At 40.1% G+C, this 24730-nt stretch overlaps 3 protein-coding genes across 6 annotated transcripts in view; 1 reads left to right on the forward strand and 2 right to left on the reverse strand.

The window, feature by feature from the left end:
- The window catches only part of LOC124049584, a 71060-nt gene extending 66907 nt beyond the window's left edge, over nt 1-4153 (forward strand). For both annotated transcript variants that reach the window (XM_046371416.1, XM_046371417.1), the window contains one exon: nt 616-4153. In XM_046371416.1, coding sequence (XP_046227372.1) covers nt 616-1762 — 1147 coding nt within the window. In that variant the 3' untranslated portion in view covers nt 1763-4153. The remainder of the gene's footprint in view (nt 1-615) is intronic.
- A 6773-nt stretch (nt 4154-10926) lies between these two features.
- On the reverse strand, nt 10927-14553 carry pigm (phosphatidylinositol glycan anchor biosynthesis, class M). The gene is made up of 8 exons (XM_046370607.1): nt 14125-14553; nt 13608-13781; nt 13353-13473; nt 13017-13260; nt 12448-12551; nt 12069-12223; nt 11473-11574; nt 10927-11167 (listed from the first exon to the last, which is right to left on the reverse strand). The coding sequence occupies exons 1-8, from the start codon at nt 14293-14295 to the stop codon at nt 11000-11002; spliced, it is 1239 nt and encodes a 412-aa protein (XP_046226563.1). The 5' UTR covers nt 14296-14553; the 3' UTR covers nt 10927-10999.
- A 223-nt stretch (nt 14554-14776) lies between these two features.
- On the reverse strand, nt 14777-22738 carry LOC124049245 (leukocyte elastase inhibitor-like). 3 transcript variants are annotated; one of them, XM_046370604.1, is made up of 10 exons: nt 22586-22738; nt 21842-22023; nt 19552-19656; nt 18246-18386; nt 17935-18052; nt 17423-17565; nt 16595-16672; nt 16194-16283; nt 15921-16101; nt 14777-15719 (listed from the first exon to the last, which is right to left on the reverse strand). In XM_046370604.1, the coding sequence occupies exons 2-10, from the start codon at nt 22016-22018 to the stop codon at nt 15493-15495; spliced, it is 1260 nt and encodes a 419-aa protein (XP_046226560.1). In that variant the 5' UTR covers nt 22019-22023; nt 22586-22738; the 3' UTR covers nt 14777-15492. The 3 variants fall into 3 exon arrangements, with proteins under 3 accessions (XP_046226560.1, XP_046226559.1, XP_046226561.1); XM_046370603.1 differs by having other exon boundaries at nt 22564-22721; XM_046370605.1 differs by lacking the exon at nt 19552-19656 and having other exon boundaries at nt 22564-22720.
- Nucleotides 22739-24730: the final 1992 nt, after the last annotated feature.

A 24730-nucleotide genomic window follows, 5' to 3' on the forward strand; every position in this document is an offset into this window, starting at 1 on the left:
GTGTTAGCCTTACTGAAAGCTTTTACCTACATATTAATCAACATATGTTCTGCTTTGCATTGTGATATTAGATCTTAACCACTGACTATTTTCCATTGGTCGATCCTGATGTTAACAATCATGAACATGAACAAACTCAATCATCAAAAATCAGGAAATCAAAACATGCAATTTAAAAAGACAGCATTGTCACACTGTCAAGTTTGAAACACACACTGCAGTGTGTTAAGAGGAAATGATGATATAGAGCATTCTACTGCCTATAAGCGCGAGTGTTGCCTGTCATTGATTTTTGGGTCCTGGATGTTGACTCTGTTCTCAATTTTCAGATGAGACAAATTCTGGAAAAGATGAGTCACTTTTGGAATGATTCACTCATGAACTTAACTGAACCAAACCAGATATTTGTGCTTTGAGTCATTCATCGATCGAAAAATTCCATTCGTGGACATGAGAGACCACTACTTTTTGAATGTTCTCAAGGACAACAGAAATTTATCACGAGATACACTGATTGATTTGTCTCCTTGTTTCTTAATTAATGATCTCATTCTTCTTTCTTCTGATCCCCATCTCCTCCCCACCCACTTTTCATGCCACCCTTCTCCCTCACAGTAAGCGTGGGGAACACCTCCGGAGGCACTCCTACAGTGGAGGAATGGGTGACATTGCAGACCCTCTCCTTCTCTCCTGTCCTTCTCCTGGTGCTACCCAAAGAGGTCACCACACTCCCTGGACTCCGCTCTCCAAAGACAACCTCAAGTACCGCCCTGATGGTTACTACAACCAGGAAGAGCCCCTCAATTACTGCAAGTCATCCATGGCTCCCCATAAAGGTGTCAGTCCAGGCCTGGGTGGTGGCTGGCCTCTGCGGCCAAACTCAGGTCCCCTCAGGGCAGGGCAAGGTGTAGGCTACATCCCTTCTAATCGTTTAAACAAGGCTGGCCAGTACGCAAAGCCATATCGCCTTTCGCCAAGCTGCCACAGTGGCAGGGGTGGTGAGGTGTTTGTCTCTAAGCTCTATGGGAACGTTCAGATTCCCACAGATCCTGATGCCTACTGCGTGGACCTGGTGAAGAATGAGAATGGCTACGGAGAATGCTACGATGGCCATCTGATGCCTGAGATGCCACCCATCAAGGTAGAGCACGACTCAGACTCTGAGAATGGCTGCGATGCCTATGGGCGACCCTGGGCTTGTCGTGACCCAGAGACGATTGACCGTCGCTATGTTAACGGGGTATATGCACAGACCTCAGGCCTCCATCTCAAATCAGAGGCAGATTACTATGATCCGCAGTACTCACCCTGTCAGAGAGGGAAAGCAGGAATCAGCCCGTCGTACAACAACGGCAATTACCAGAACTATGCAGTCAACAACAGCAGCAACCCAACTGGACGTCTGTTAAAATGTGACAAAGACTTGGGCAATAACAACGACAACAATCAGTTTAGTCCTCAGAGACTCTCCCACACAGACTCTCTATGCAGCAACCAATCTATCAACCTCATGGACTCACATGTCTACCCACAAGACCCTCACAAGGCCTACATGCACCCGGACTACAACAAGCATGGCGCTTATGAGTTCAAAGGTCATGGCTTGATCCACTCGATCAAGCGGGAGCCCATAGACTCTCCGCCGTGGTCTGAAAGCAGTCATGATATAAGCCAGTCCATGATGGCTGGTCAAAGGAACGTTATGCCATGTGTGATGAGCACAGGGCCCCACAAGTCCAGTCCCTACATCTATATGCCGTAAAAATTGATTGGTGCAAACATATCAGCAGATAAATACTTATGTCCGTGCTCCCTCTCAACTTTGTCACACACACGTGCACACACATACACACACACACAGACACACACACACTCAGTGTGCGTTAAAGTATATATTTTGCACCACATACACCAGCATTACAAAAGGACAGTCTTTGAGTATGAAGATTCCCAGGATGTCCACATTTAAATTACTTCTTCTATTTGACGAAGAGGTCGCAAACAAGGCTCAGGTTCTAGTGTTAGAGTTGTGACAATCAAACATAATACTTTTAATCCAGTTTATGGATAGATGATTTAGTTTCTAAGGAATACGATTTGTAGTTGGTTCCAAGCACTTTTGGATTTAGTGACTATGAGGCAAATTATGTCTAGAAACACAATTTCATTTTGTTTTATGTGTTGTATACACCTGGCTTTTGTGGGAAGAACAAAGATTTTGCTGTAAAAAAGTACCTTTTCTAAATTTTGTAAACAGGAGATAATTTAACAATACCTACTACTGGGCTCAACAAGGGAGATGGCTGATAATGAGAGCACACTTAGGAATCAGTGATAGCAATTTAAAGGTTAATCTGCCTCGATGGTGTTTGTTATAAATGGAACACCGTTTTCATGGCTGCCTCCAATGATGTATTATTGGAAACTACTGTTTTCTATGCATTTGAGAAAAGTGAAATTAACTTGCAGGGACTTCAAACTTGCAGAAAACTTGCGGAACAAAAAATTTGATTAAAATCTACCAATAGGTTTGCAGCCAGGTTCTGCTTTGAAAACACTCATCACAGATGTACACATTCAAGGACATCTAATACCAAGCAGCTGCACAACCAAATTCACATACATTTTTTTCACAACGTCTCTGTTTACTCAGTGTTTGTCCTCTGTAAGTGATATTCTTATAAAATGAAATTCAATGCAATGCTTTTGTCAGAGCATCCTTGAACACACCATCAAGGACAGTTTCTTTTAAAAATGAAAAGCAATTTGTAGTTAATGGATCAAAACATGTAAAAAGATTGATATGGCCAAAGCTTAGTGCATATTCACTACATTTGTTTATTAAACTACAAACAGCCTGAGTATAGTCATAATGTAATGACATGAGAGGGGCATAGTAAGAAGCAAACAAACCCTTAACCACAAACCTGTGGTTCAACCATGTGTCCTGCTGAAGCATCCTTTAGTAAGGCACTAAAGTTCTTCGGACGCCGCTCCATCTCTGCTCCTTGTCTCTGATCTCCCTGTGGAAGGGACAAAAAGAAAAATGAAATTAAGGGTGCGCATGAAAAAGTCTAAGGATGTTGATGGTAAAGTTGTTGGTTCTAAAACTGTCAGAGCTTGTAGTTACTGGGATTAAATTGACTTAAAAAAATAGTGGCAATAACCCAACTCAGATCTGACTAGAGCTGACCTTTAAAATTGCAGACGGCAAACTTAGTCCTCAGAAAGTTGGTGTGCACCACTAAAGTTAAGTATTAATTTTCAGTTGAAGGTGTGTTTGAACAAAGTAGACGTGTTCATTTGGAATTGAAGGAAAAGAAGTTAGGTGTTTCAGGATTCCATGTTAATTCCTCTTAATGCGCACAATAATTTCATAATTTAAGACATGAAACTTCTGTTGAACATACAAATAATATAATTTATGTCATATTATTTCGAAGCTAATGTTGTACAGTGTGGATAAGTGTTTATGGCAAGATCAGCATTTCGGTCTCACTGCCGATAAGGCACATTTCCTTTGAAATGAATATACACTTCTCATGTTGTCTTTTTAGTCCGAAAACATCAGATGTTCTCTTCACAATCAGTATTTTTGCACAAATTAATTAAAAGCACCAAATTGATTCAATGTCAGAGTCTCAGTTCTGTGAAGCTACTGTGGTAGTTTCTAAATTGCACTACTGGGAGTAGTTCAGTTGAAGTTCAAACAAGTTTTTGAGTCAACACGCACAACTGTACATGGTGTCACTGTTTTGAATTTGTCTTTCTCTCTTAGTGTGTGTTCATTTCAATAAATGTTTGATGATTCGTATTTATTGTAAGAGACAAAAGTGCATAATTTAAAAACTACAGTTTTGAAGGCTTTTCTGTTTCTCTAAGGTAAATAAATATGGCTTTTTTTCTTGCTATCCTTTTGATAATTGTTAAAAAGACTGTCATACTTGTCTCATGGAGGAGGTAGCTGCAAGGTAGCGAACACAGTGTACATATGCAGTGTCTTCAAATGTTTCTACATGTTTTTGCAAATGGGACTTATCTATTAAAAGACTTTTCTTTCTAAGGAAAATCTGGGTGATGTGTTGTTCTTTTGTTGTTAGGCAGATAATAAATAAGGCAAAATATGATCATGTCACAGTTGTCTGTAATCTGATTGTGGTGGATGTTTTTTTTTTTTGCGATAGTCCAGAAAACTGGACGACCAACTGTAAGTGACAAGCATCTCCATGAATCATTTAAAAATTAGCTGTAAATGACTGAAAGCAAATAGCAAATAATGTAGTGTGAGGCTTTGCGAGGACGTAGTCATGGCACAAAAAAAATGCATTCCATACGGCAGTGTCACTTTCAAAAGAGCTCACACCAAATAATGTGAAATGACGTCCATCACGGTCACCCTGTTGGTTTCCTGCTCTCGTAAAGGTTCAAAAAATGAAAAATGGCCAAATTCTATTGTTCGGTTAACATCCTTGTCTCTTTAGCAGCTTCTGAATTTTTCACGTATACCAAATGTGTTTTCAGCCTTCGGATTTGTGTGTCTATTAATAATAAATACTCAGCAGAACAGGATACAGGGTATCTCTAGCCACATTGCCTGTATGATTAATGCGCTGTAAAGTTGGCATGACAGCTCCTTCACACGATCTGGGAAATTTAACGCCCGTCTCTCACCACCGTCTGGGACAGGAGCTAGAGCCAGGGGAATGTTGGCATCCACAGTGAGGTAGTGGGCAGGAAAAGAGGCAGGGGACAAGAAGAGAAAGAGATGTAACCTTAAAGCTGTGGCTAAATCCTGGTCCTCGGTGGGACTGGACCTCCATCTTACTGGGTAAAACTGTACTCACTTTGCACATCAGGTAGTCACTCAACATTCATTGTCTCCCTTATCCAAAGTTTCTCTCTCTAAACAGTGGTGCATTGTAAAAATCACACAGTTTACATTACATGACAAGGCACTGTTTTCTTTTTCATTATCCAAAAGATCAGTAAAAAGTTTACAATGTGACAAAGAGAAGTAGGTCTACAGATTAGTAAATGATGACCCACCATCACTGTAATTCATAGTGGTTCTGTGACCAAACTCAAAGTCCATTAAGATCCTTTTATACACAGATGTAAAAATTATTTATTTACTAATGAAATTTGGTCTCTTGTTGGCTGCATAAAGTTCTTAATTAACAGATCAATTCAGACAGCTTCAATGTAAAGTACAAATGTCTTCCATTTTCAGTCTAGCTGCTCATCACCATGTGATCTGGCTTGCTTTTTTTTTGTTTTTTTGCTATTTGCAAATTAGATCACAAAAAACTTATACAGTCATGTGGTTCCAGATAACAGGACACAAAATATAGATTTAGGAATAGAGCACATGCAGTGTGCCAATTGCCGGGCACCTAATAACTACAATACTAGGACATGGAAACTGTGCATTAAAATAAGAAAGATAATTGAATTTAGACCGCAGGAATAGCTACTGTGAGAGCAGAGTTCTGTTGCGCAGAACTATTTGGCATATTGGCCACATTCAAAACCACAGATCATATGTCATCATGGAACTGGGAAATTCTTTTTAGCTTTAATACAAAAGAAACTGTTAATCTAAAACCCCAAATCCCTGAGGGTCACTCCCATTCAACAATTTCTCTTTGATTTATCACAATTCAAGCTATTAGATTAAGCTTATATTTAAAAGATACAAAGAGTAATATGAAGATATTATTTTCATCCTTCAATTGTGTGAGCGCTTGGCCATATAAAGCCGCATGGTATTTGTATTTTATAGGCATGACTGAAAGTGAGAGAAACTTGTTTTTCATGTGTTGCTTAAATGGACCACCATGTTTTGTTTTGTTTTTGGTTTTTGATTATTTAAGACTATTTTTCTAGGATCAGTTGATAGTGAATCGAGTATGAGAATGCAACAAAGGTTAGAACTGAATCAGGGATGTAGCAGTTCTGGTGCATGTTCTGGAATGATTCACTTACTGAGGTGGTCTTGGCCCACCATGTTTGGCTTCCGCATTTCTTGTTTAATACCATGTAATCCTGACCTCTGACCTCTATAGACACATCTGAACTAAGTTCTAGTGGAGCTTGTGACTCTTGCTTGAAAACTTTTCAGCTCACCAGCTTCCTGCTGTCAGTGAATGCTTGAGATGAGAGAACTTTAGAGAACTTTGGTGATCAAGAACAGAGCCAAACAGAACCAGGATTCAGATTTAGCATAATTGTACTCCTTTTGATCTCATATGACCGTTAGCTGCGGTGGTCCCTCGCTGGTTCACTCTGATCTGAAGGAACAAGCCTCTCCTACTGAATCCACAGCAATAATTCCTCCCTTTAATCTCTCTCAGAAGCTTGTGTTTGTTTCATCACAGTCAAAGTATAGCTTACAGGGAATCACAGGATACATGAGGATCAGTTAGTGCTGGGATTTAACTTATTGAGGTGATTGTGAGTGTGTATTTGCATGTGTAGTGTACAGTATATAAAGTAAGGACCACATAGCTGCATCTTATGTCTGCGAACAGACCACAAATGAAATTAGAAGAAATAATGTTATGACATCTTTAAATTTAGTGTATAAATAATATCCATTCAGTCATTAAAAATACAGGTTCTAGGACCAACATTCAAGTAGCATCTGATAAAATCTGAAAAATAAAAATACCCAAAAATGTTAATTTGATGTACCATATTTCTAACAGCTATAGATTTAATAAAATGGCTGAAGGTTCACATTATCCTGCACTGAAAACCACATTAATCGTTCACATGCTCGTCCATGTTAGTCTATAATATGTCATTATGTTGAACTGTACATAGGTATCCTCAAAAGTAACATTTCTAGCTTTTACTTCCTACTTCACAACACTTCCTATAAACCTTGCTGATTCCTCTGGTAAACAATATATTGTTGATTACACTATACAGCATACAATGGCCATATGTGTGTGAGCAATAACCTTTTGTATACCCATGTGTACTCAGACAGTTGAACAGAAGAAGTGTTCTCTTCCTCCTGGATTTAAACATGCACCATCAAAATAAGATCTCACTTCCTCCTCCAGTTACAGTTCTGAGATTCTGCATTCAGTTATTTGTTCCTTTGATTGAACAGTGATTAAGTTAACACGTATTTCATCTGGTAAAGGGGAAGTTCCTAAGGATTTGCCTTTAATGCAGTCTGCTACAGCACTACAGGGCTGATTGTGACAGGTTAGGTGTAAGTGCCAGAAAACTAATGTGATTCATTACTTGGCAGGTGGTGAGGAGCAGAAAAACAAAGTGCAGGGATGATAGTGAAAGCTAAATGATGTTCATAACTCATTGTGATTCATCCTAATAATCCATGAATAACGCATGTGGAGTTTAATAGCTCTGGCCCTGAACTTATGTTTTCTGTCAAGTAACTGTTGTTCTCTGTTTTGCTAATTGGACTCAAAGTGCAGACACTGATTATTAAATAATATAATGGAATATACACAGAGCGAAGTGTATTGTTAGAGCCTGAACAGAGCAGAAGTGTAGAGTAGTGCTTTTCTGTGGCCTTACAGAAACCAAGCTGTATAAGATGAATCACATATGTACTGCATTTCTGTTACATACGGACACGGTTTTCTTTGTAAGTGTGGAACTAATAACTTCTGTGAAACAGTGTGTAGTATCCCTCAAATTTACCCAAAGGAGTACTTTGCTTTTGTCTCTCTGTAGTTTCATGACTGATGATGTGACAATGGGGAATGGGGGGACTTTAAATGTTTAATATTCATCAGCATGCACGCAGCCTTCGATCACGCCATCTGTACGACACTTGTCCTGTACAGGGAGGGGAAAGGGTGAGAATGACAAAGAAAGAGACCGAGAGAGGTGGAGGGATAAAACCTGGAGGTGAGAAAAGAGAAGTTAGCTGGGGAATGTGGTGAAAACAATGGAAAGAGCACATCACCAAGAGAGAGACAGAGGAATGACCGCTTTGGGCAACTGTACTGTAAGCAAAGTGTTTGATGCTTGTTGACAGCTGTATCTGAGAGGGGGAAACAGTGTGTGTGTGTGTGTGTGTGTGTGTGTGTGTGTGCGCGTGCAAACCAAGACCAATAATCCTATACCATGCAAGGTTGCGTGACCGTTCATACCCCACTCTTTGCTGCTCCGCACACCATTTGCCCTAATTGGTCACACCCACTCTGTGTCTTTCTCACACACACTAATACACACTCACATAAGCAGATGCACCAACGCATACAAAGACACAACAATGCCCACAGCTCTTCTCCCCATATCCCTCGGTGACAACGATGAGGTTCCTTGAGGGTATGTCAGCAACACACATGCACAAACACATATGCAAGCACATTATCATGCACATATACACACACCCTACTAAGCATATGGAAGACAGTCACGCAATCCCCCAGCCATAACCCCTACAACCTTGCCAGTTCTTGCCTTCTGACTACAATTAGCTAATGAACAATACACATCACCTTGTCTTATTACATGGTGTCTTTAGCTGTGCCTCTATAAGGTTTCCAACCTTTTTTTCAGATGTACCCAAGGACTCCTTCAAACCACCCTTCGTGTTCTAAATGTTCATTTTAAATGACTTTATTTAACACTATTCATTATATAAAAGTGGGTTGTTACAATTCCTTAATACAACAGAACTGTCAATGTTTTTAGTAATTTTGGGACCTTTCAAACCTTTAGCCATTATTTTTAGCTATTTGTTCTAACAGTTAGTTAAACGTTTGCGAATTAGCTAGTTCGGCTGATTAGTATTTACTATTTTACTATTAGCTGGCTATTATGTGCCAAGCACTCATTTACTACATGTTCAAGTGTTACAGTAGACTTAAGCTATGTGGATATTGAATATTCTCATCTGAATAAAATGTTGTTATTAAGTATTATAAAAATAATAAAATATATAATAATAAATATATAAATAAATTTTTTTTAAAAAATTATAATATATTGAATAAACTGAGCTACTCTACAGTCTTTCTAAATACCTCTTAGCATTTCCTGGGGTACAAGCATCCCTGGTTGGGAATAAGTGTTCTAAAACATTAGAACAAAAGAAGGAGATGAAGCAGAAACAACATTCACAGCTATTTTTTAGTATCTGAGACTTAAAAATAAACTGCTGAATGTGGTTTACAGTGGGATGCAGTGTTAAAATGAAATGGCTTATGTATTTGCCCAGGGGCGACTAGCCAGTTAAAAGGTTACCGAGTCCAATCTGGTGATTCATAAACTAGATATGTAGGCAGCAGCTGACCATGACTCATGCACACATACACACACATAACACAACACACAAGTAAACAAGTTCTTCCACTCTCAGGGACACACAAGGGCTTTACAAGAATGTCTCTGAATGCCACTTATTCAACCTTAACTAGTATCTATCTCAAGCCTTTTGCATGGGAGTACATGCACACAGACATACTTGTTATTATCATCCACTCCCACAATCAAGGGGGAAGGGCCAGCAAAGACGCTTAGAACCTACAGGACTAAAGCAAAAGCTCTAATACTTTTCATGTGAGATTAGAAAGAGAGTCGAGTGAGATTACAGAGCCACTGCCAGCCCTGTTTGCATTGGGTTGCATTCAAGCTCCAGTAGTCTGATTAATCTGTGAGGGTTAAATGAGGATAAACACTCAAGCTGTGTCTTTTGCTGGTGAATGCTTCTACCTTGTGGTCACAGCTGCACAATGCAGCTGAGGAAGAGTCCAGATCAAGCAAGTACACCTCATAAAGGGTATACTTTCTTGATCTGGACAGTAAACGATATCCAGATCTGTAATCACAGTCTACTTTAAGTAATCAGTATTATTTAGTTTCACACTGTGACCAAATACATAATATCTAACATAGCAGTCCTTCACTCACATGCCATCGATATTCTCGGGAATGCCCTTTCGTTCATTTTCATTGTTTTTGTCACTGGAACAGCATTACAAAAGTGTAAAAACAGAAAACAATTTCATCCAACCTCACCCTATCCCACAAGCATTCCTTTGCCCAATTACCAACATTTTCTTCCCTCTTACTCACCACTAGAATCTGCGATGTGTCTTGAACATGTCTGTGTGTTTGTTAAAGTTTTGACAAACTGCTGTGGGCAACAACAGAAAGTCAAAATCCCCAGGCTATTTAAACTATTCAACTCTTCTATGTGCAAATATTTTGGCTTTATTTGATTGCTGTACTATCATATAAACAAACTAACATTCAACATCTTGGATAAAATATTGACCTGTCTTTTATTTTTATTATTATAAATAGAGCAACATTTGCCACGTGTCAGCACCTTGAGTGATCCATTACTAAAATATGACTGATCTGCAAGAGCAATGGCCATAAGATTTAAGTGTTTTTGCTTCAAACCAAGAACGCATTCCTAATTCATTAGGAAGGCCAGACTGGATGATGCTTATACACCATCTGACCATTTCTCCTTGTGGCCTGAGAGCGTGCTTCCCATCGTCAAGATGTGACAATGCCAACCAGACCCTGAAGAGTGTATTAAATATTTTGGTCCAGAGCTGTTTAACATCATGGTTGCTAAAACTGTGGGTGGACTGTGTGCCATTTCCGATCTACAGCAGGTATTTTGCCCTTGTCAGCACATGGACAAATGGAAAACATCTGTGTGGTGTGGTCACAGGTGGAACAGACTTCAAAGTTTCAACCCAGAGCAGAAAGCAGCGCAGGAACATTTTTTGCCCGAAGTGAGTCATTGGGAATTTTAGTGTTTTGGCCTGCAGCGGACAGCATTTAATCAATGGGTTTGACTCAGAGGAGCTGATTATCCAAATGTGGCTTTGTCACAGAAAATGGCAATGTACGAATCTGCTTTGTGTTAAAATTATTTAGGTTACATGAGAATGTAATTAAGTACTAAGGAGACAGAAATATAACAAAATACACACTTTATTTTTTAAACACGCATCCACAGTTCATCATCTTCAGTTAAAATTACTGAATGTCAGTCAACCTTCAGTCTCTGTGTGGTTTGTGATGGTCTGTAATGGGTGACGATCTGAATTAAGATGAAGGAGTTGATGATCAAGAAAAGCAAACCAGCAAGCCAGATCAACAGGAAGGTGTTGTAGCCTTCAAACTCCAGGAGGTAGGCTGGAGCCAACCAGATACCCTGATATTGGAGAGAAATTTAAATACAGTCTTCATACTAAGGTCACTTTTAGTTACTTAATTGAAAACACTGCAAAAATAAGTTTACTTAATCTTCTGTCTTATAATGTTGTGAATATAAGAATTGATACCCTTACAGACACCACTCAACAGGGTCTGGAAAGCATCACTGCATCTACCACCACCATTTTAAAGCCAGCCTAATCAATGACATCTTGCTATGATATGTTATGTCAACAAGGTGCATATCTGAAATTTAATTTGTTTTAATTTAACTGTAATTCAGAATGTGATAAAATGAAGTACCTGTCCAACAAACCAAAGGAGCAGCAATCCCACTCCCTGTTTTAGCGACAGACTCAGGCGTGGGATGACCAGAGGAAGAAGACACAGGTACCACAGAAAGTACTACAAAATAAATAACAAGCAACACTGCTATTACTATAAACATGATAATGTACACCATATTAATATTCACAGTGATTGCGGCTGTAGGGTGAGTTTGATGACGTAACAAATGAATTCCTGATTCCTGGAGGCCAGTTCACTGAGCTGACAGTCAAAATTTGGATGGGGTTAAGTATTGAAATGAATATATCCCTTCTTCATAAGTAACATGAAGAAGTAACACATGACCTCATCACATGCAACTGTAAGTGTAAAAGGGTAAAAACAAAAAAGTTATGGGAATTCATTTTTTAGTTACAGCTGTGCAACACTAAACCACAAAATCTCTTCTTGATTGGATCCTGTTTGACAAAACAAGCATCCCCTTTCTTTTTAAAGCTCATTTTAATCATAAAGTAATTTAGATGACTGACAGGGGAAAGAGAGATGAAAGATGGCTAATAATGACTGCATAACACTGCTGAACCTCTCTCTGTTGATGGTGCTTTATGTACCTGTGAAGTGCAGACTTTGTTAAAAGAGACAAAAATGGCGGTGTGTAGGAAACAGCAGAAGGCCAGGTCGGAGTGAAAGGCCCACGATGCCACCAGGAGCAGGATGAGCTGTGGCAGGAATGCTGCCAGGCCAAGCCACTGGCTCCATCTGCTGTCTGAACCAACAAAGGGCAAAGGAACTTAAAAAGCCAGAAAGCCACATCACTTTATTTCAGTTAACACTGAATTAACACATAATCCCTGATTCAATAAACAGGCAAATGATCATTGCTGACCAGACACATGCAAGTATTACACATGTGCAAGAACTTTGTCTTTGTTCTGTAGGTCAGTCTGCAGTGAGGCGTCACACCATAACAGGCTTTAAATGGCTGAATACCTGCAGTAAGGTAGAGCATATAGAAGTATGGAGAGAAGTTGTGCCTGATGTCCCTTCTGGTCAGATGGTACAAGTACGTCTCGTGAAGAAACTCCCAGCCATACCTGTCAATACAGGAGAGGAGTCATGTGATTTGAGCATTTCCTTTCAAAGTTATTACAAGCTAAGGTATTACTTTTCAAATCAAAAATACTTCAATCTTTTTTATCAGAACAATTCAGGGGAGCAGACATTTAATATATCTCAAATAGTCTGTCAAACAAAGTGGTTAACTTATTTGATGGACCATAACCACCATGTCCCAAATACAAGCAAATCATCTTCAAAGTTACATTTGGTCACATTATGCTACTTAAAACCATGCATAAGAGTAGTTGGGTAACTACTGCTATAGTCATAAATCACAGACAATGAAACATTTGCACCAGGGATCTCAAACTCATGGCCTGCGGGCCGCAATTGACCAATAGTTTGTGGCCCCCGCCTTAATATGAAAGTTTAATGTTAGTGCGACCCGCGAGTTTGATATGTATGATTTGCACTATATGTAATTCCTCTGTTCATCTCACATGTAATAAAAGAGTGCTGTAAGCATACAGAAGACTCCTCCAGCCACACTTGCAAAGAGGAACAGCTCTCGGTTGAGGAAGCTTCCCATGAACCCAACGAAGCTCCTCCACCTCTTGTTGTCCTCCGCTGATGTGGCCTCTGGTGTGCGCAGGATCAGAGCGATGGGCAGAGCATACGTAATGGGGTAGATTTTCATATGTACTGACAGACCATAGAGTATGGCTGCCTGTGTCAGGTGCCGGGCTAGAAGAAAAAAAGCAAGCAGAAGAGCTGTATATCTACATTACATTACAAAATTAGTAATATCTATGCTATCTTATAGAGCTAAAATATACCTTCCATACAGAGTAATGTCCCCAGCACCAGGGCTGCCAGGATTGACTCCGCATTTCCTCGACTGGACACTCCCATGGGCAGTGGGTTGAGGAGCCACAGAGAACAAACACGACGTGCAGTCTGAGCATAAATCCCCCCAACGATACAACTTTATCTGCACTGTGCATTTCCAAGCAGACTCAAAACTCTTGTTTTATAGGATAAGTATTTGCAGCTACAGGCAGCTGTTATCAATGAACTCTCTGAAAACATACCTCAGAGCTCAGACCTCTCAGACGGAGGATTCTGTATATGAGCAGTCCTGACAGCACGTCACACACAATGAAAAGGATCTTGCCGAATGCCATGCTGAGATAGACGTTAGGGGTGAGCATCCAGGCCAGGAGAGGGGTGTAGCGATACGTTGATCTGCTGTACGGAGACTGCCCCTGTGCGAAGGTCCATATGATGTGGTACACAAGTATTAGCAACAAAGTGTAATTAAAATATCAAAGGTAAACGTAGTCATTATTGGGTCATTTTTATTGATAAATTAGCATACACTAAAGCTATACTTTAATGTTGTAGCTGGTGGAGATGGAGCTCATTTTCACTATTTTCACTTAATCTGAACGGTAACTCGTAACTATTTTTGACAAACATATGCAGTGAAGTAAATAGCAGTGTTTATAAACGTTTTCCATTGCTTACCCAGGATTATATTAGCAGATATACTGTCAGCTTTATCTGACTACCTGACTGCACTCAGAGAAGTTAAATAACTGCTATTACCTCAGTAATGAATCTTGCAGCATCTGTGAACACATGGTAGTCAATGTCTGTGTACTTCACCACCATAGTTCTATCCTGGTAGTCTCCGTAAGCGACCAAAGCCAGCCGTATAGCGAAGGAAGCCGTGAAAACGACATGCTTCTCCGTGAGCTTGGTTATTAGCTTCTCCATTACCAACCAAGCAGGGAAAACCAGATTATCAGCCAGAAGTGCGAGCTAAATTAGCCAAGTCAGTTTGTCGTTAGCCACACTGTTCGTTTGTTCGTGCCCATTTCAACTTGTCTTTTGCTTACAGAAAGTTCTGGTAATGTCACTGTCTGTGTTGTTAATAGGCGACTCGTTTCTGAATAACTAACTAATAACTAGACTTCAAACATGACAACCAGGAAGCTAACCGGAAGTGCGTTTCCTAACACTATCTTCTTCTTCTTCCTGGACTGTACTCATGGAATCAATATAGAGATGGGTTAGCACCACCTACTGTACGACTCCACCGAAGTCCTCGCAGTGATCCCTTTATGTAGTCTAGTGACGACTTTCATGATATTTAATCAAACTGCAGGTAAACTATTTTATCACAGTTGAGCAGATTGGAAAACATCTCAATAAATGAATTCAATGAATGAATTTTTCAAAAATGTGACTAACAATATTTGCAAACCACACACATTTATTCCAAATGTAAAAGCACAAGCATGCAGAAAAATAACTAATTCAAAGCTTCATGAAAGCTCTTTATAGTCTATTTTTCTTATATGCAAGATGGTACATTTACATGTAACTGCACTTGATTACATTTCTAATAATGTCCAAGGACATACCTATCTGACAATGTGATTTCACCACTTCATTCTCTTTGGTTAACCGAATATATAAAAAGATGAAAAGTGCAGAGAATCTTGCAGCTGTCTCACTGGCACATGGTATAAACGTACAGCTGGAGGTCGAAAAAAAATGAGGCATAACAGACACAAAGGCAAATTCTTTCAAAGGGTGTAAAGTGTAAGATAAGATAAACCAGACTTTAATGGTATAGATAAACATGGGTAGGGTGTAAGGGTGCAGCAAATAGGGCCATACGTGCGTTTCAGACATTTAGGTGCAAAAGATAAACAGTGCAAGAACCTAACGTTCAGGAAGGCAGAGAATGAACGCAAAGTCACTCATGTAAGAGGCGATGCAAGCCACAGTTAAAAAAAAAAAAAAAATCACCAGCATAGATTTTACTCATCATTCTGGTGTTCAAAATGTAGGACGGGAGTCAGAGCAACTCAAGAAACTAGAGTGGTGATTCTCAACATTCTTCCAGTAGTTAATATTATCATTAATAAGAGATGTATTTTAACTCCGCTCCAGTTGATGCAGGGCTTACTCAGGAGAACAGTATCTGCCAGCAAACAGGACACTCATGGAGGGGTTATGTCGGATGAAGAAGAGGAAGGGGTGGTCTGCGATGAAGGTGGCTGGACGCAAGGCACAGCGCAGCATCATGACAGCAGCAGTGGCAGCGGCAGCCTCAGTTCCCTCCTCGTTGACTTCCACGAAAGCCTTGTGGACCACTTTTGACAGTACCAAGTCGTTGGCAGGAGACATGCCTGTGAGCAGAGAAGAAGGAAAGAATTTAGTCTCAAAACATGACATGATTTCAGAATCTGAGATTTTCCCACTGTGGGACTCATGAAGGCCTTATGACTTGGAAGGAGAAGGCTGAAGTGACAGGAGACAGTTCAGGTTTCAGGTGCCTGTTGTTTAATTTTTAATGAATATATCTGATATGTCTCAGACACATGTCCTACCAGAGAAGTCACTCATTGCCATGTCGAAGGCATCCACCATGCCCATGCTGATCAGGACGTTCTTCATGTCATACTTCTCCTCCATCTTGAACCGCGGCAGCCCCACCTGGACCTCAACTTCATCCATCATGTCCGGTCGAGTCCACTCTACAAAGTTCTCATAGGTTAGCTCCTTCTCCAGCTGCGGGTGGACACAAAATCAATTATCACTTTATCTGTATCTTGTGGGTTTCTTTATGTGTGCAGGTGTGTGTGTGTGTGTGTGTGTCTTACCTTCTCCAGACCTGTTGTACTGTCCTCTATTTCATTGGGTAGAAAGATGAGCATGCTCAGCTCCTTCTGTTTGTAAGGCATCTCTAGGATCTGTCAGAACAGATGTTTTCAAACATTACAGCAAATATACATATATATACTAATCTGGCAACTGTTTGGCTCTTTCTGTGTATTATCAGAACAGCTTACTGGCTGACATGCAATGAACAAAACCCTTGTTAGGTAGTTAGTATCACGGTTAAGGTAAATCAATTCTTTGAATCACATTCAGATACGTTCACATACCACAAGGTCTTGCTCAACTACATTACCAAAAGTAATTAACAAATTTTTCAGTTGGTTCCTGTTTAGTTTCCTGGATTGACATACTGTATCAATGGATTATTTAAGTGCTTAATTACCTGGCAGTTGGCTTCAGGGATGTAGGTTAAAGGGAACTTAGTCTTCTGCTGCATCATCTTCACTGGCTTGGTGTCATTCTGCAAACAGAAAAATATGTGAAGTTAAACTGACAATACACAAGTTTATTACTTTAACGTATCATTATGAAGTAAATGTTGATTACGTACTGTAGTAGCTATTGAATAATGACACCATCTGCGTTAAGATTGGTTCTCTATAAACCCTGCTTTCACTATGCAGTTCTGTCTGCCTGCCTCTGCTTTCATTCTGTGTTGTTGGTTGCTTCCTCCCCCGAGACAAAAAAAGAAAACCAGAGAGTGCCAAACACTTCTTTTCAGCTGAGTATTAAGTTACTCTTACATAATATATCTAAAGCTGCATGGCTGGACCTGCCGATCTCACTGAAAATAATCACCACAGTTCATCATAGGAGGCAGGAAACCTCAAACTCAGACAGGCCATTTGTAAACCAGTGAGAACAAACAAAGCGATACTTCATCACATGGTGCTACTACATAGGTGTGTGTACAGAATCAAACTGTGCTTACTTAAGCAACAAACATTTTTTTTAGAAACAAGTGATCTGCAAAAAGCTGCTTTCATACACCGCCAGCATCATGATTTTCTTTTCACTACAACATAGCAACCCGTGATTAAGATGTTAAAAGTCATTACGAAAGGTTTCCTCTTAGTCTTGAGTAATGTGCATAGCAAAAGTTTCCATGTCCAAAACACTTCAAGCTTCCCTTCATTACGGTTTTAAAACGACACATTTACTCTTGTCGATCCGTGTAAGCCCACTGTATGTTTTCCACGAGCCGAGTTACCTTATTGATTCTAAACTGAGCATCTTGCGTGGCGCTCTCCTTGAACTGCTTGTTCCAGTTGCCTTTGAAGTAGATAGCATTGACCAACACCAGCCTGGTCATGTCGTCCACCACACCCTGCGCCAGCACATCCTTAATTTTACCTGCCAGACAAAATTGACACATAATGTGAAGCAATATCACACAACCGGAAGCATGTGAAATGTTGAAAAACGGTAGGCTCAGTGGCCATGTTTCCCCAGTACAAAACGCTGTAAAATCATATTTTAGTTAGAAGCGATTGCTGCGTAATTCATACGTCATCAGAGAAGCTTTCTGTCTTAACACTACACACTGAAAATCGGATGAAAGCAGTGTTAGTTTGCAGGTCAATGTGCGAGTTTGTCGGTCTGAATATCCACAAAGACTGTGATCTCAACATTTTTTTCAATTCTTTGTTAAAACTGCATTGGATGAAGGTGACAAGCATGTCTGTTAACAAATCTGCAGGTATGTTAGTGTGTATAAATCACCTTGGGTCTGTTTCTCTACCCAGCTGTTGATGTTGAGCCGTGCTGCCTCTGAGCTGTTTATGAAGTCCACAGACTCCAGCGCTGCGTTGTAGTGCTTGTTGGTGTTTACTAAGAAATCCTGGAACCATCAACAACACATTCAGCGATTCTGATTTACCCAAACACCCAAATAATCTCTTTGATTCACCTCAAAAGTCATTTCAGTGAGAAAGGTGCTGCTTCTATCGGTGCCTCACATCCTCTCCAGCGAAACAATATGTAAGCAAAATCACACCCACTAATGACAAGAGATACACAAAAAAAACACGCACCTTAACAAACTGGTAGGACTGTTCTCCGTACAGCCTGTTGGCGACGTTGAGGGCGTACGGAGCATTTGCCTTGTTGAGCTCGCTCAGCAGTTTGGCAAAGCTGACGTGAACATCATCCTCAAAATCTTTGGTTTTCAGGCACTGTGGACCAAGAAGACAGCCGTTATAAAGATGCCCTGAGCAGAAAACAGACCAGTCTTTTGTCAACACTATAGTAGACTGGCCTGGTGATCATCTGGCTTATTAAGTGATGAGACTAATGACAAAATAAGCAAAGTTTTCCTTTCCTTGGTTAACCACAGTATGCAGTCACAAAACTAAAACACTTCCAACAGGAAACATGATTTTGTTGTAAATCTACATTTATATAGCAGATTGTCCAAGAAAGAAAGAAAAGATGACTTGGAATTTCTCATCACTTAATAGGCAAGGTGAGAAATTAGATATATATTTTTTAATACTGGTGTACTCCTTTAAGTTGAAGGTTCTGTATCTGGGAAATCATTTAAATATCAGTTAATGCACAACATCCCAACACACACGGAAATGTGAAAAAACAACATGGAAAAAGTCAAGAGACCACCAGCTGTAAATAACCCACGGCAATGCCAGCCCAAGCCTTGACCACCCTGTCAAGAAACATTCACATGAAGACACACGCCATCCCTCCACCACGTTGCTATTTACATGGTTAAAAAAAAAGTCCATCCTTTTTAATATTTTTTTTTATAAAAATTCCAGAATGTTTTGGCTTGTGTGCATCCAAGACATCAGAAAGACATAAACCATCATCTTCCATCAGTCATACTGACATTTGCAGAATATGGTATTAAAAAAGAGTCTTATCAGAGGAATAAGGAAACAGCATGTGTGTGTGTGTGTGTGTGTATGTGTCACAACATTTAGCCAAGCATTTGACATTTATGTCTGATCACACTGTGGTTTCCAACAACAGCTTGGGACAGATAAAAAGCACAATGAGAAAAAAGAAAAAGAATTAAGAAAAGCCAGGACCACATTCCTGTGTATTATGTATGACAACGGGTTTCAAGCTGTCAGACACACATTTTAAATCTTCAGAAGACAGCATATAACTAAGACTGCTCCCTTGTATTGCAGTTTTTTTATATTTAGTTCAGAAAAGCAACTGACTGGAGATCAGCAAGCAGAGCAAAGTGAAAATAAGTTTCTCTCTGGAACCAATGGCTCTTTGCCTCCAAGCATCCCCTCACCAGATGACATCAACCCGTTAGTAAAAAGCCCCTCAGTTAGTTAATCACTCCTGCACTGTTGTCTTCGTTACCACCTTCCGCAGATGCTGTGGCAGTCTGAACTGGGCCTGCTGCTGCATCTGCATCTGTTGTTGTGCTCCTGCATGTCGTGGCTTCTCTGCCTCAGTGAAGCAGAGGACCTAGGGGGTGCAATTGGCAGTGTTCACTGTTAACTCAGAAATCACACGTCTCTGGGTGTTGACAGGAAGTGGAATTCTGTAGGCATTAGGCTGGGAAGATGGATCAAAAGATGGATACATTTGTTAAATTGTATCGACTGGAAAATAGGTGAGTGATTGCATTAGCATCTTCAGTCACTGCTCTCACTCTTTGTCATGTTGTTGTAGGGGCGCTTAAGAGTAACCACAACCGATGATGTCGTCAGAGAGGACTCACCACACCCTGCTCCTAAGCTACTGGAACAACGTAGAGAGGTCGGCACAAGAGCTTCTTCACTTCACTTCACTTCTTACTGACTTTGTTTAAACCAGTGATTCCTTGGAAATATTGTAGAGCAGTTCAACTTACTTGACAAAAAATACATTTATCTTAGATTTAAAAATACATATATGTAGATCCCCATACTGAGCCGGCTGTGACACCTGAAAGCTACTGTATATGCTGCGGCTGAGCGAGCGAGACAAGTTGAAACATTTTGATAAATGTAATGCATAAATGATGGAAAGAGTTAAAAGAAATGAATATATCGCAGAGAAGCATTGCTTTAGACAATTTAAAGAACTTAACTGAAAGTCTTCCTTAACCTACCAACATATTTCTACTGGTTTCCAGCCCAAGATTCTCATGTTCTTACTTAGTATAGCAGCAAATATGTTGCACATTCCTAGATGGTCATAATGTTCACCGTTAAGTCCTTGCACATTCACATGATATCACTGCTGGCCCCACACCTCTCTATTCTCACCAACTGACTGTGGTATTTGTAGAGTGGTTGCTTAATCAACAAGTTATAAACAACCAGTTCACGCAACTGGACTTTCTGGTAACCGGCTGTGAAAAAAATCCTCACAGCAGCCTTATGTGACTGTCACTTCTGCACTTTTACACGCATGCACAATCACACAATCACTCTGTTCCCCACAAGTCAGGCATTCACAAACACCAACCCAAACTCTGACACAAGCAGGATCACTCTGTATGTTTAACCCACATAATCAGAACAACTTCTCAGAGAAATACCATAAATTAGTTGGATTTTTGTCTTTGTAATACTGCTGGTGTGGGTGTTGGGTGTGTCTACCTTGCTGTGCAAGTTACCTTTCACCCCTCGCATTGCTCTTTATAGTACAGCTCAGGGGCAGCTTAACTGCAGTCCCCACTCGCTGAAAAATGTTTCAGTGATAACTTACCACCTTCTGGAACAAACCCAGCCTTTAGAAAAGACACACAATTAATTTATAACATGTAGGTCAGGTTATAACATGTAGGTCGTGTGACAGCTCCAAACTTTGAACAGCCCTACTGCTACCACATTAGAAAACAGAAGGGAAGGGCACAACATGGACAAAATACACAAGCATTCTTAATATCTGCTATTTTTTTGCACTGTGTATTAGCAAGCTTCAACAAGCTTCCCACTTCAAATCAGCCAGCACCTGTGAATAACCTTATCTCTACTGACAGACCTTGCTCTTCAAACAAATGCTTTGTGTGGTGCTTATCCCGGTCATAAATGAATTGCCTAAAACAGTATTTTACCATTTCAAAAGTTTACTAAAAAAAATTGGATTTGGGTGGAGTTCGGCGTCTCCCACATACTCATACTTCCCATCAGTCTTATTTATTTGTGTGGGTGAGTCTTTCGCAATCACTTAGAAAAATGTTCTGTTTTACACCATGTGAACAACCACCCACATTTCAACTACCTCTACTGAGTGTACAGGTTACTTTACTGAGATCTTTATTGCCTTTACACTTCCATGTTATGTATTGTGTTCCTATGGTAACACACCAAAGAGGCCCCACCTATAAAACGTCAGAGACTGAACAGAACACATCTTTGTCACTTTGCTGATGCTGAAAGAAAGGCAGGTGATTCATACTGAATGGGGGCCTGCAATACTTCACCATGAACTTTACTCCGATTACACCCACCACCCTTAGAGTCACTCGAAGTTGCACAGAGACGTGCTGGGCTAACTTTTAGTGATTTCAGAAGTGAGTGAGTGAGTGTGGCAGTTTAAATGGGTTGCATTTTATAGTGAAAATCTGGAAATCTGGATTATTTGGTCCACAAACCAGACGTAGCAATAATACCTTCTGCTGAAAATGCTAACTTAGAAGGAGAAAAGAGGTGTGTTGTACCTCTGACATCTGTGCAGCTGTGTTGCCTCTGGACCCCAGCATCACCATAGCCAGGGCTGAAGAGATGCTAAAGGGGGAGAAGAAGATGTTGCCGGTCTTGTCGTCATCACTCAGCTTGTTGAACAAAGCCAGACAGAAGGAGGTGTTGGCCTTCGATAGAGGAGTAGATGATGCCATTGTGTCTACAAAGAGGGAAGAACATTATTAATATGCATGATTATTACTATACTACAATTTAAAATAACACTTTTATCTATATTATCTCACCCTTTCACTGGGCCAGACTCCCACTGAAAAGTTAGCTAATTTCCAATTATACTCTTTATCTCTGAGTATAAATACCTGGCAGACAATATATTAAGGTAAACTGGTAGCAGTGAGTTCTCATTACATTTCCATTTTTTCAGTGTAAAGTGGTAGAAAAACAGCTGAAAGGGCTAATATCGCTCTCGGACTGAACAAGGAAACTACTTATTGTGCTAAATTGAATAACTATATATTGCAATATACTTACAAATACAAGTAGCTAGCCTACAGTTACACAACGTCAGAGCATGAGCTGAACACGGTTCAACGTTTTGGACTTTTCACCTGTAGCATAAACAATGCTGTCCCGTTCATACTGTCAGATAAAAATGACTTAAGAACTGCTGTGCGTTTAGCCTGGATCGAAGAACTGCTGTTACACCAACTGTCAACAAAGTAAATAAATCAGGTCCCACCTTCTCAAACAGAATGACTTACTGACAGTCGCTTGTCTTGCAGACCTTAAGTGCTCGAAAGTCTTCCCGACACAGAAAAACTTCTGCTGGACGCATCAGTTTTATTATTGCCAAGCTGACACGCCCATGGATGCAGCTTCCGCAATGTCGTATGTCATTCTACGGAAGCCGAATGGATAACATCTGTCAATCGCTTTTATTTTTTCTAAGGCCAGCGCTAACAAATGGGGTTTGGCGCTGTGGCTTCAAGCAATGCTCTTTCATTGTCAAAGTGACCAAAGACCGAATTGATTTGTAAATATATCATTTTTAGTTTTATGATGCTGCCTCTATGCTAAAGCAAACTGTGCCAGTCTAATTCAGTTGTGTTTTATTATCAGGTGCAGCAATCCTTTCTCAGTGGCGCCAGGGTAAAATTTCCGCCTGTGTTTTATGCCCAGGTTATAACAAAAACCTGACATAGGACCGAAACGTGCTGAGTTTATTGCACTTTTTTCAGAAGTTTCAAAAAGTTTTCAAAAGCTCCTGCCCCCACCTTTCATCGATCAATAACAACAACAGGGGAAGCAACTAGTAAAAGCGGATCCCAGGTGAATTTTGTTGAAATGAAGGTCAGTAGGATAGTGTCAGAAAACTCGTTTGTCTGGTCTGCATAAATCATATTCATTCAACTTAATTTCACTCCATATTTTTCACAGGCATCCATGTCCTTGAAAGGCACCCACCTCACTGATAAACAGTAGGCTCCAGAGCATCAGTATTTTATGAATCAAGTAACATGGCTAAGGAAGAGAAAACTGCTGATGACTCTTGAGTATGAAAAAGAAAGTAATGCTGTATCTCTGGAGTTAACACTTGGGCTTTATCTAAGGACAGGGCAGGTTTCAGCCTGAATTTGTGGTGAGCAACTATCAAATAACTGCATGAAGCCAAGCAAAATGAAAGGACGCCAAGAAACAAAACAGCAGGAAAGCATTAGCATGGTTCCATCTAAATTCCAGTGCTGTTTGCAGCACCACAGTTGTGCAAGTTGCTGTGTGATACCACAATTCATGCTATATGCCAAGTCAGAAACACTTGTCCATCTGTTTTTCATTGCAAGGTTGTGTAAATAGTGAATTGTGCTTGCCGTCATTCCTAGATCTTCTTACACCTCCTAACTACTGCTGCTGTATTTGCAGCAGACTGGTACTTTCAGGTTTCAGGACTAATGTTTACTCGCACTTGCCCAGCCTGCAGTTTGCCCTGGGCAAGCCAGCAAGTTGCACAGGGATTTATGTAGTTTTGTTATATATGCTCACTCTGGCTGACTACAAAAAGCTCACAAATCTATTTCATTGGCTCTGCTCCTTTATCAGTGTGGATGTAGAACCAGTTCCTGAGCTGTTGAGACCAAGACTAATGTTCACTGTCTTGCCGTAATCCTATTTTTCTCAACTCCACATTACCCCAAACAGTTCCAAATCCCAAAGCATTAATCATCAGCTCCCTCTATTGTCCTTCTGGTCTTACTTGTTACACCATGAGGAAATGTCAGGAGGCTACAATATAAAACCTGTAAGAATTCAGCACAAAATGTACACAAGGAATAATAAAATAATGGTATATGATGCTTTGAAAGCACACTCCTTTATTCGTTTATACCAGAACTAGGATACATACTGCCACAATACTTTTCATTAGCTGACAAAATCTTCTTTCATTATACTCCATGTACAACATATCCATATAATTATATAATAATTACATTTCATATGGTTTTACTTACTATGATTTGAAGGAGTAACAGTTCAACAGATAACAGAGTGCTTGTCTGAGATAAAAAATGGATACAGTTATTCCCCCCCCCTTGATTTCAATCAAAGAATATTTCCAAAATACACATCATAATCACTTACAAGAATTTGGGGTTCCACATAAGCACTACAAATTGTGGCTTTGAAAATACAGGATGGGAATTTAGGTGCAACAGGTGGGATGGATGGGAAATCTGCTCCAGCTAAAGCAATGCAGAGGTGCTGCGCATACACTGTAGATCAGTGACTCAGCCCTAACACCTTTAATGCAAATACATCCAATGAAACCCTTCACCAGCTAAGTCAAACTACTCTAAAAGACCCTGTGCTCACTCAGGCAAGCAGAGTCGGCCTGCAAAGAGAATGCTCAT

This window comes from Scatophagus argus, chromosome 18 (assembly GCF_020382885.2).
Source record: "Scatophagus argus isolate fScaArg1 chromosome 18, fScaArg1.pri, whole genome shotgun sequence".
Classification (NCBI taxonomy): Eukaryota; Metazoa; Chordata; class Actinopteri; family Scatophagidae; genus Scatophagus; species Scatophagus argus.

What these genes read in the sequence shown, in the direction of transcription:
- pigm (XM_046370607.1), bottom strand. Translation starts at nt 14,295, where the DNA reads ATGGAGAAGCTAATAACCAAGCTCACGGAGAAGCATGTCGTTTTCACG. An exon ending in ACAGCACTCTTTTATTACAT is followed by an intron (nt 12,552 to 13,016) that starts GTGAGATGAACA and finishes CTGTATTGACAG; the next exon opens with GTATGGCTGGGAGTTTCTTC. An exon ending in ACAAAGTCTGCACTTCACAG is followed by an intron (nt 11,575 to 12,068) that starts GTACATAAAGCA and finishes TTTATTTTGTAG; the next exon opens with TACTTTCTGTGGTACCTGTG.
- LOC124049245 (XM_046370604.1), bottom strand. Translation starts at nt 22,018, where the DNA reads ATGGCATCATCTACTCCTCTATCGAAGGCCAACACCTCCTTCTGTCTG. An exon ending in TGCCACAGCATCTGCGGAAG is followed by an intron (nt 18,387 to 19,551) that starts GTGGTAACGAAG and finishes CTTGGTCCACAG; the next exon opens with TGCCTGAAAACCAAAGATTT. An exon ending in GGCAATGAGTGACTTCTCTG is followed by an intron (nt 15,720 to 15,920) that starts GTAGGACATGTG and finishes CTCTGCTCACAG; the next exon opens with GCATGTCTCCTGCCAACGAC.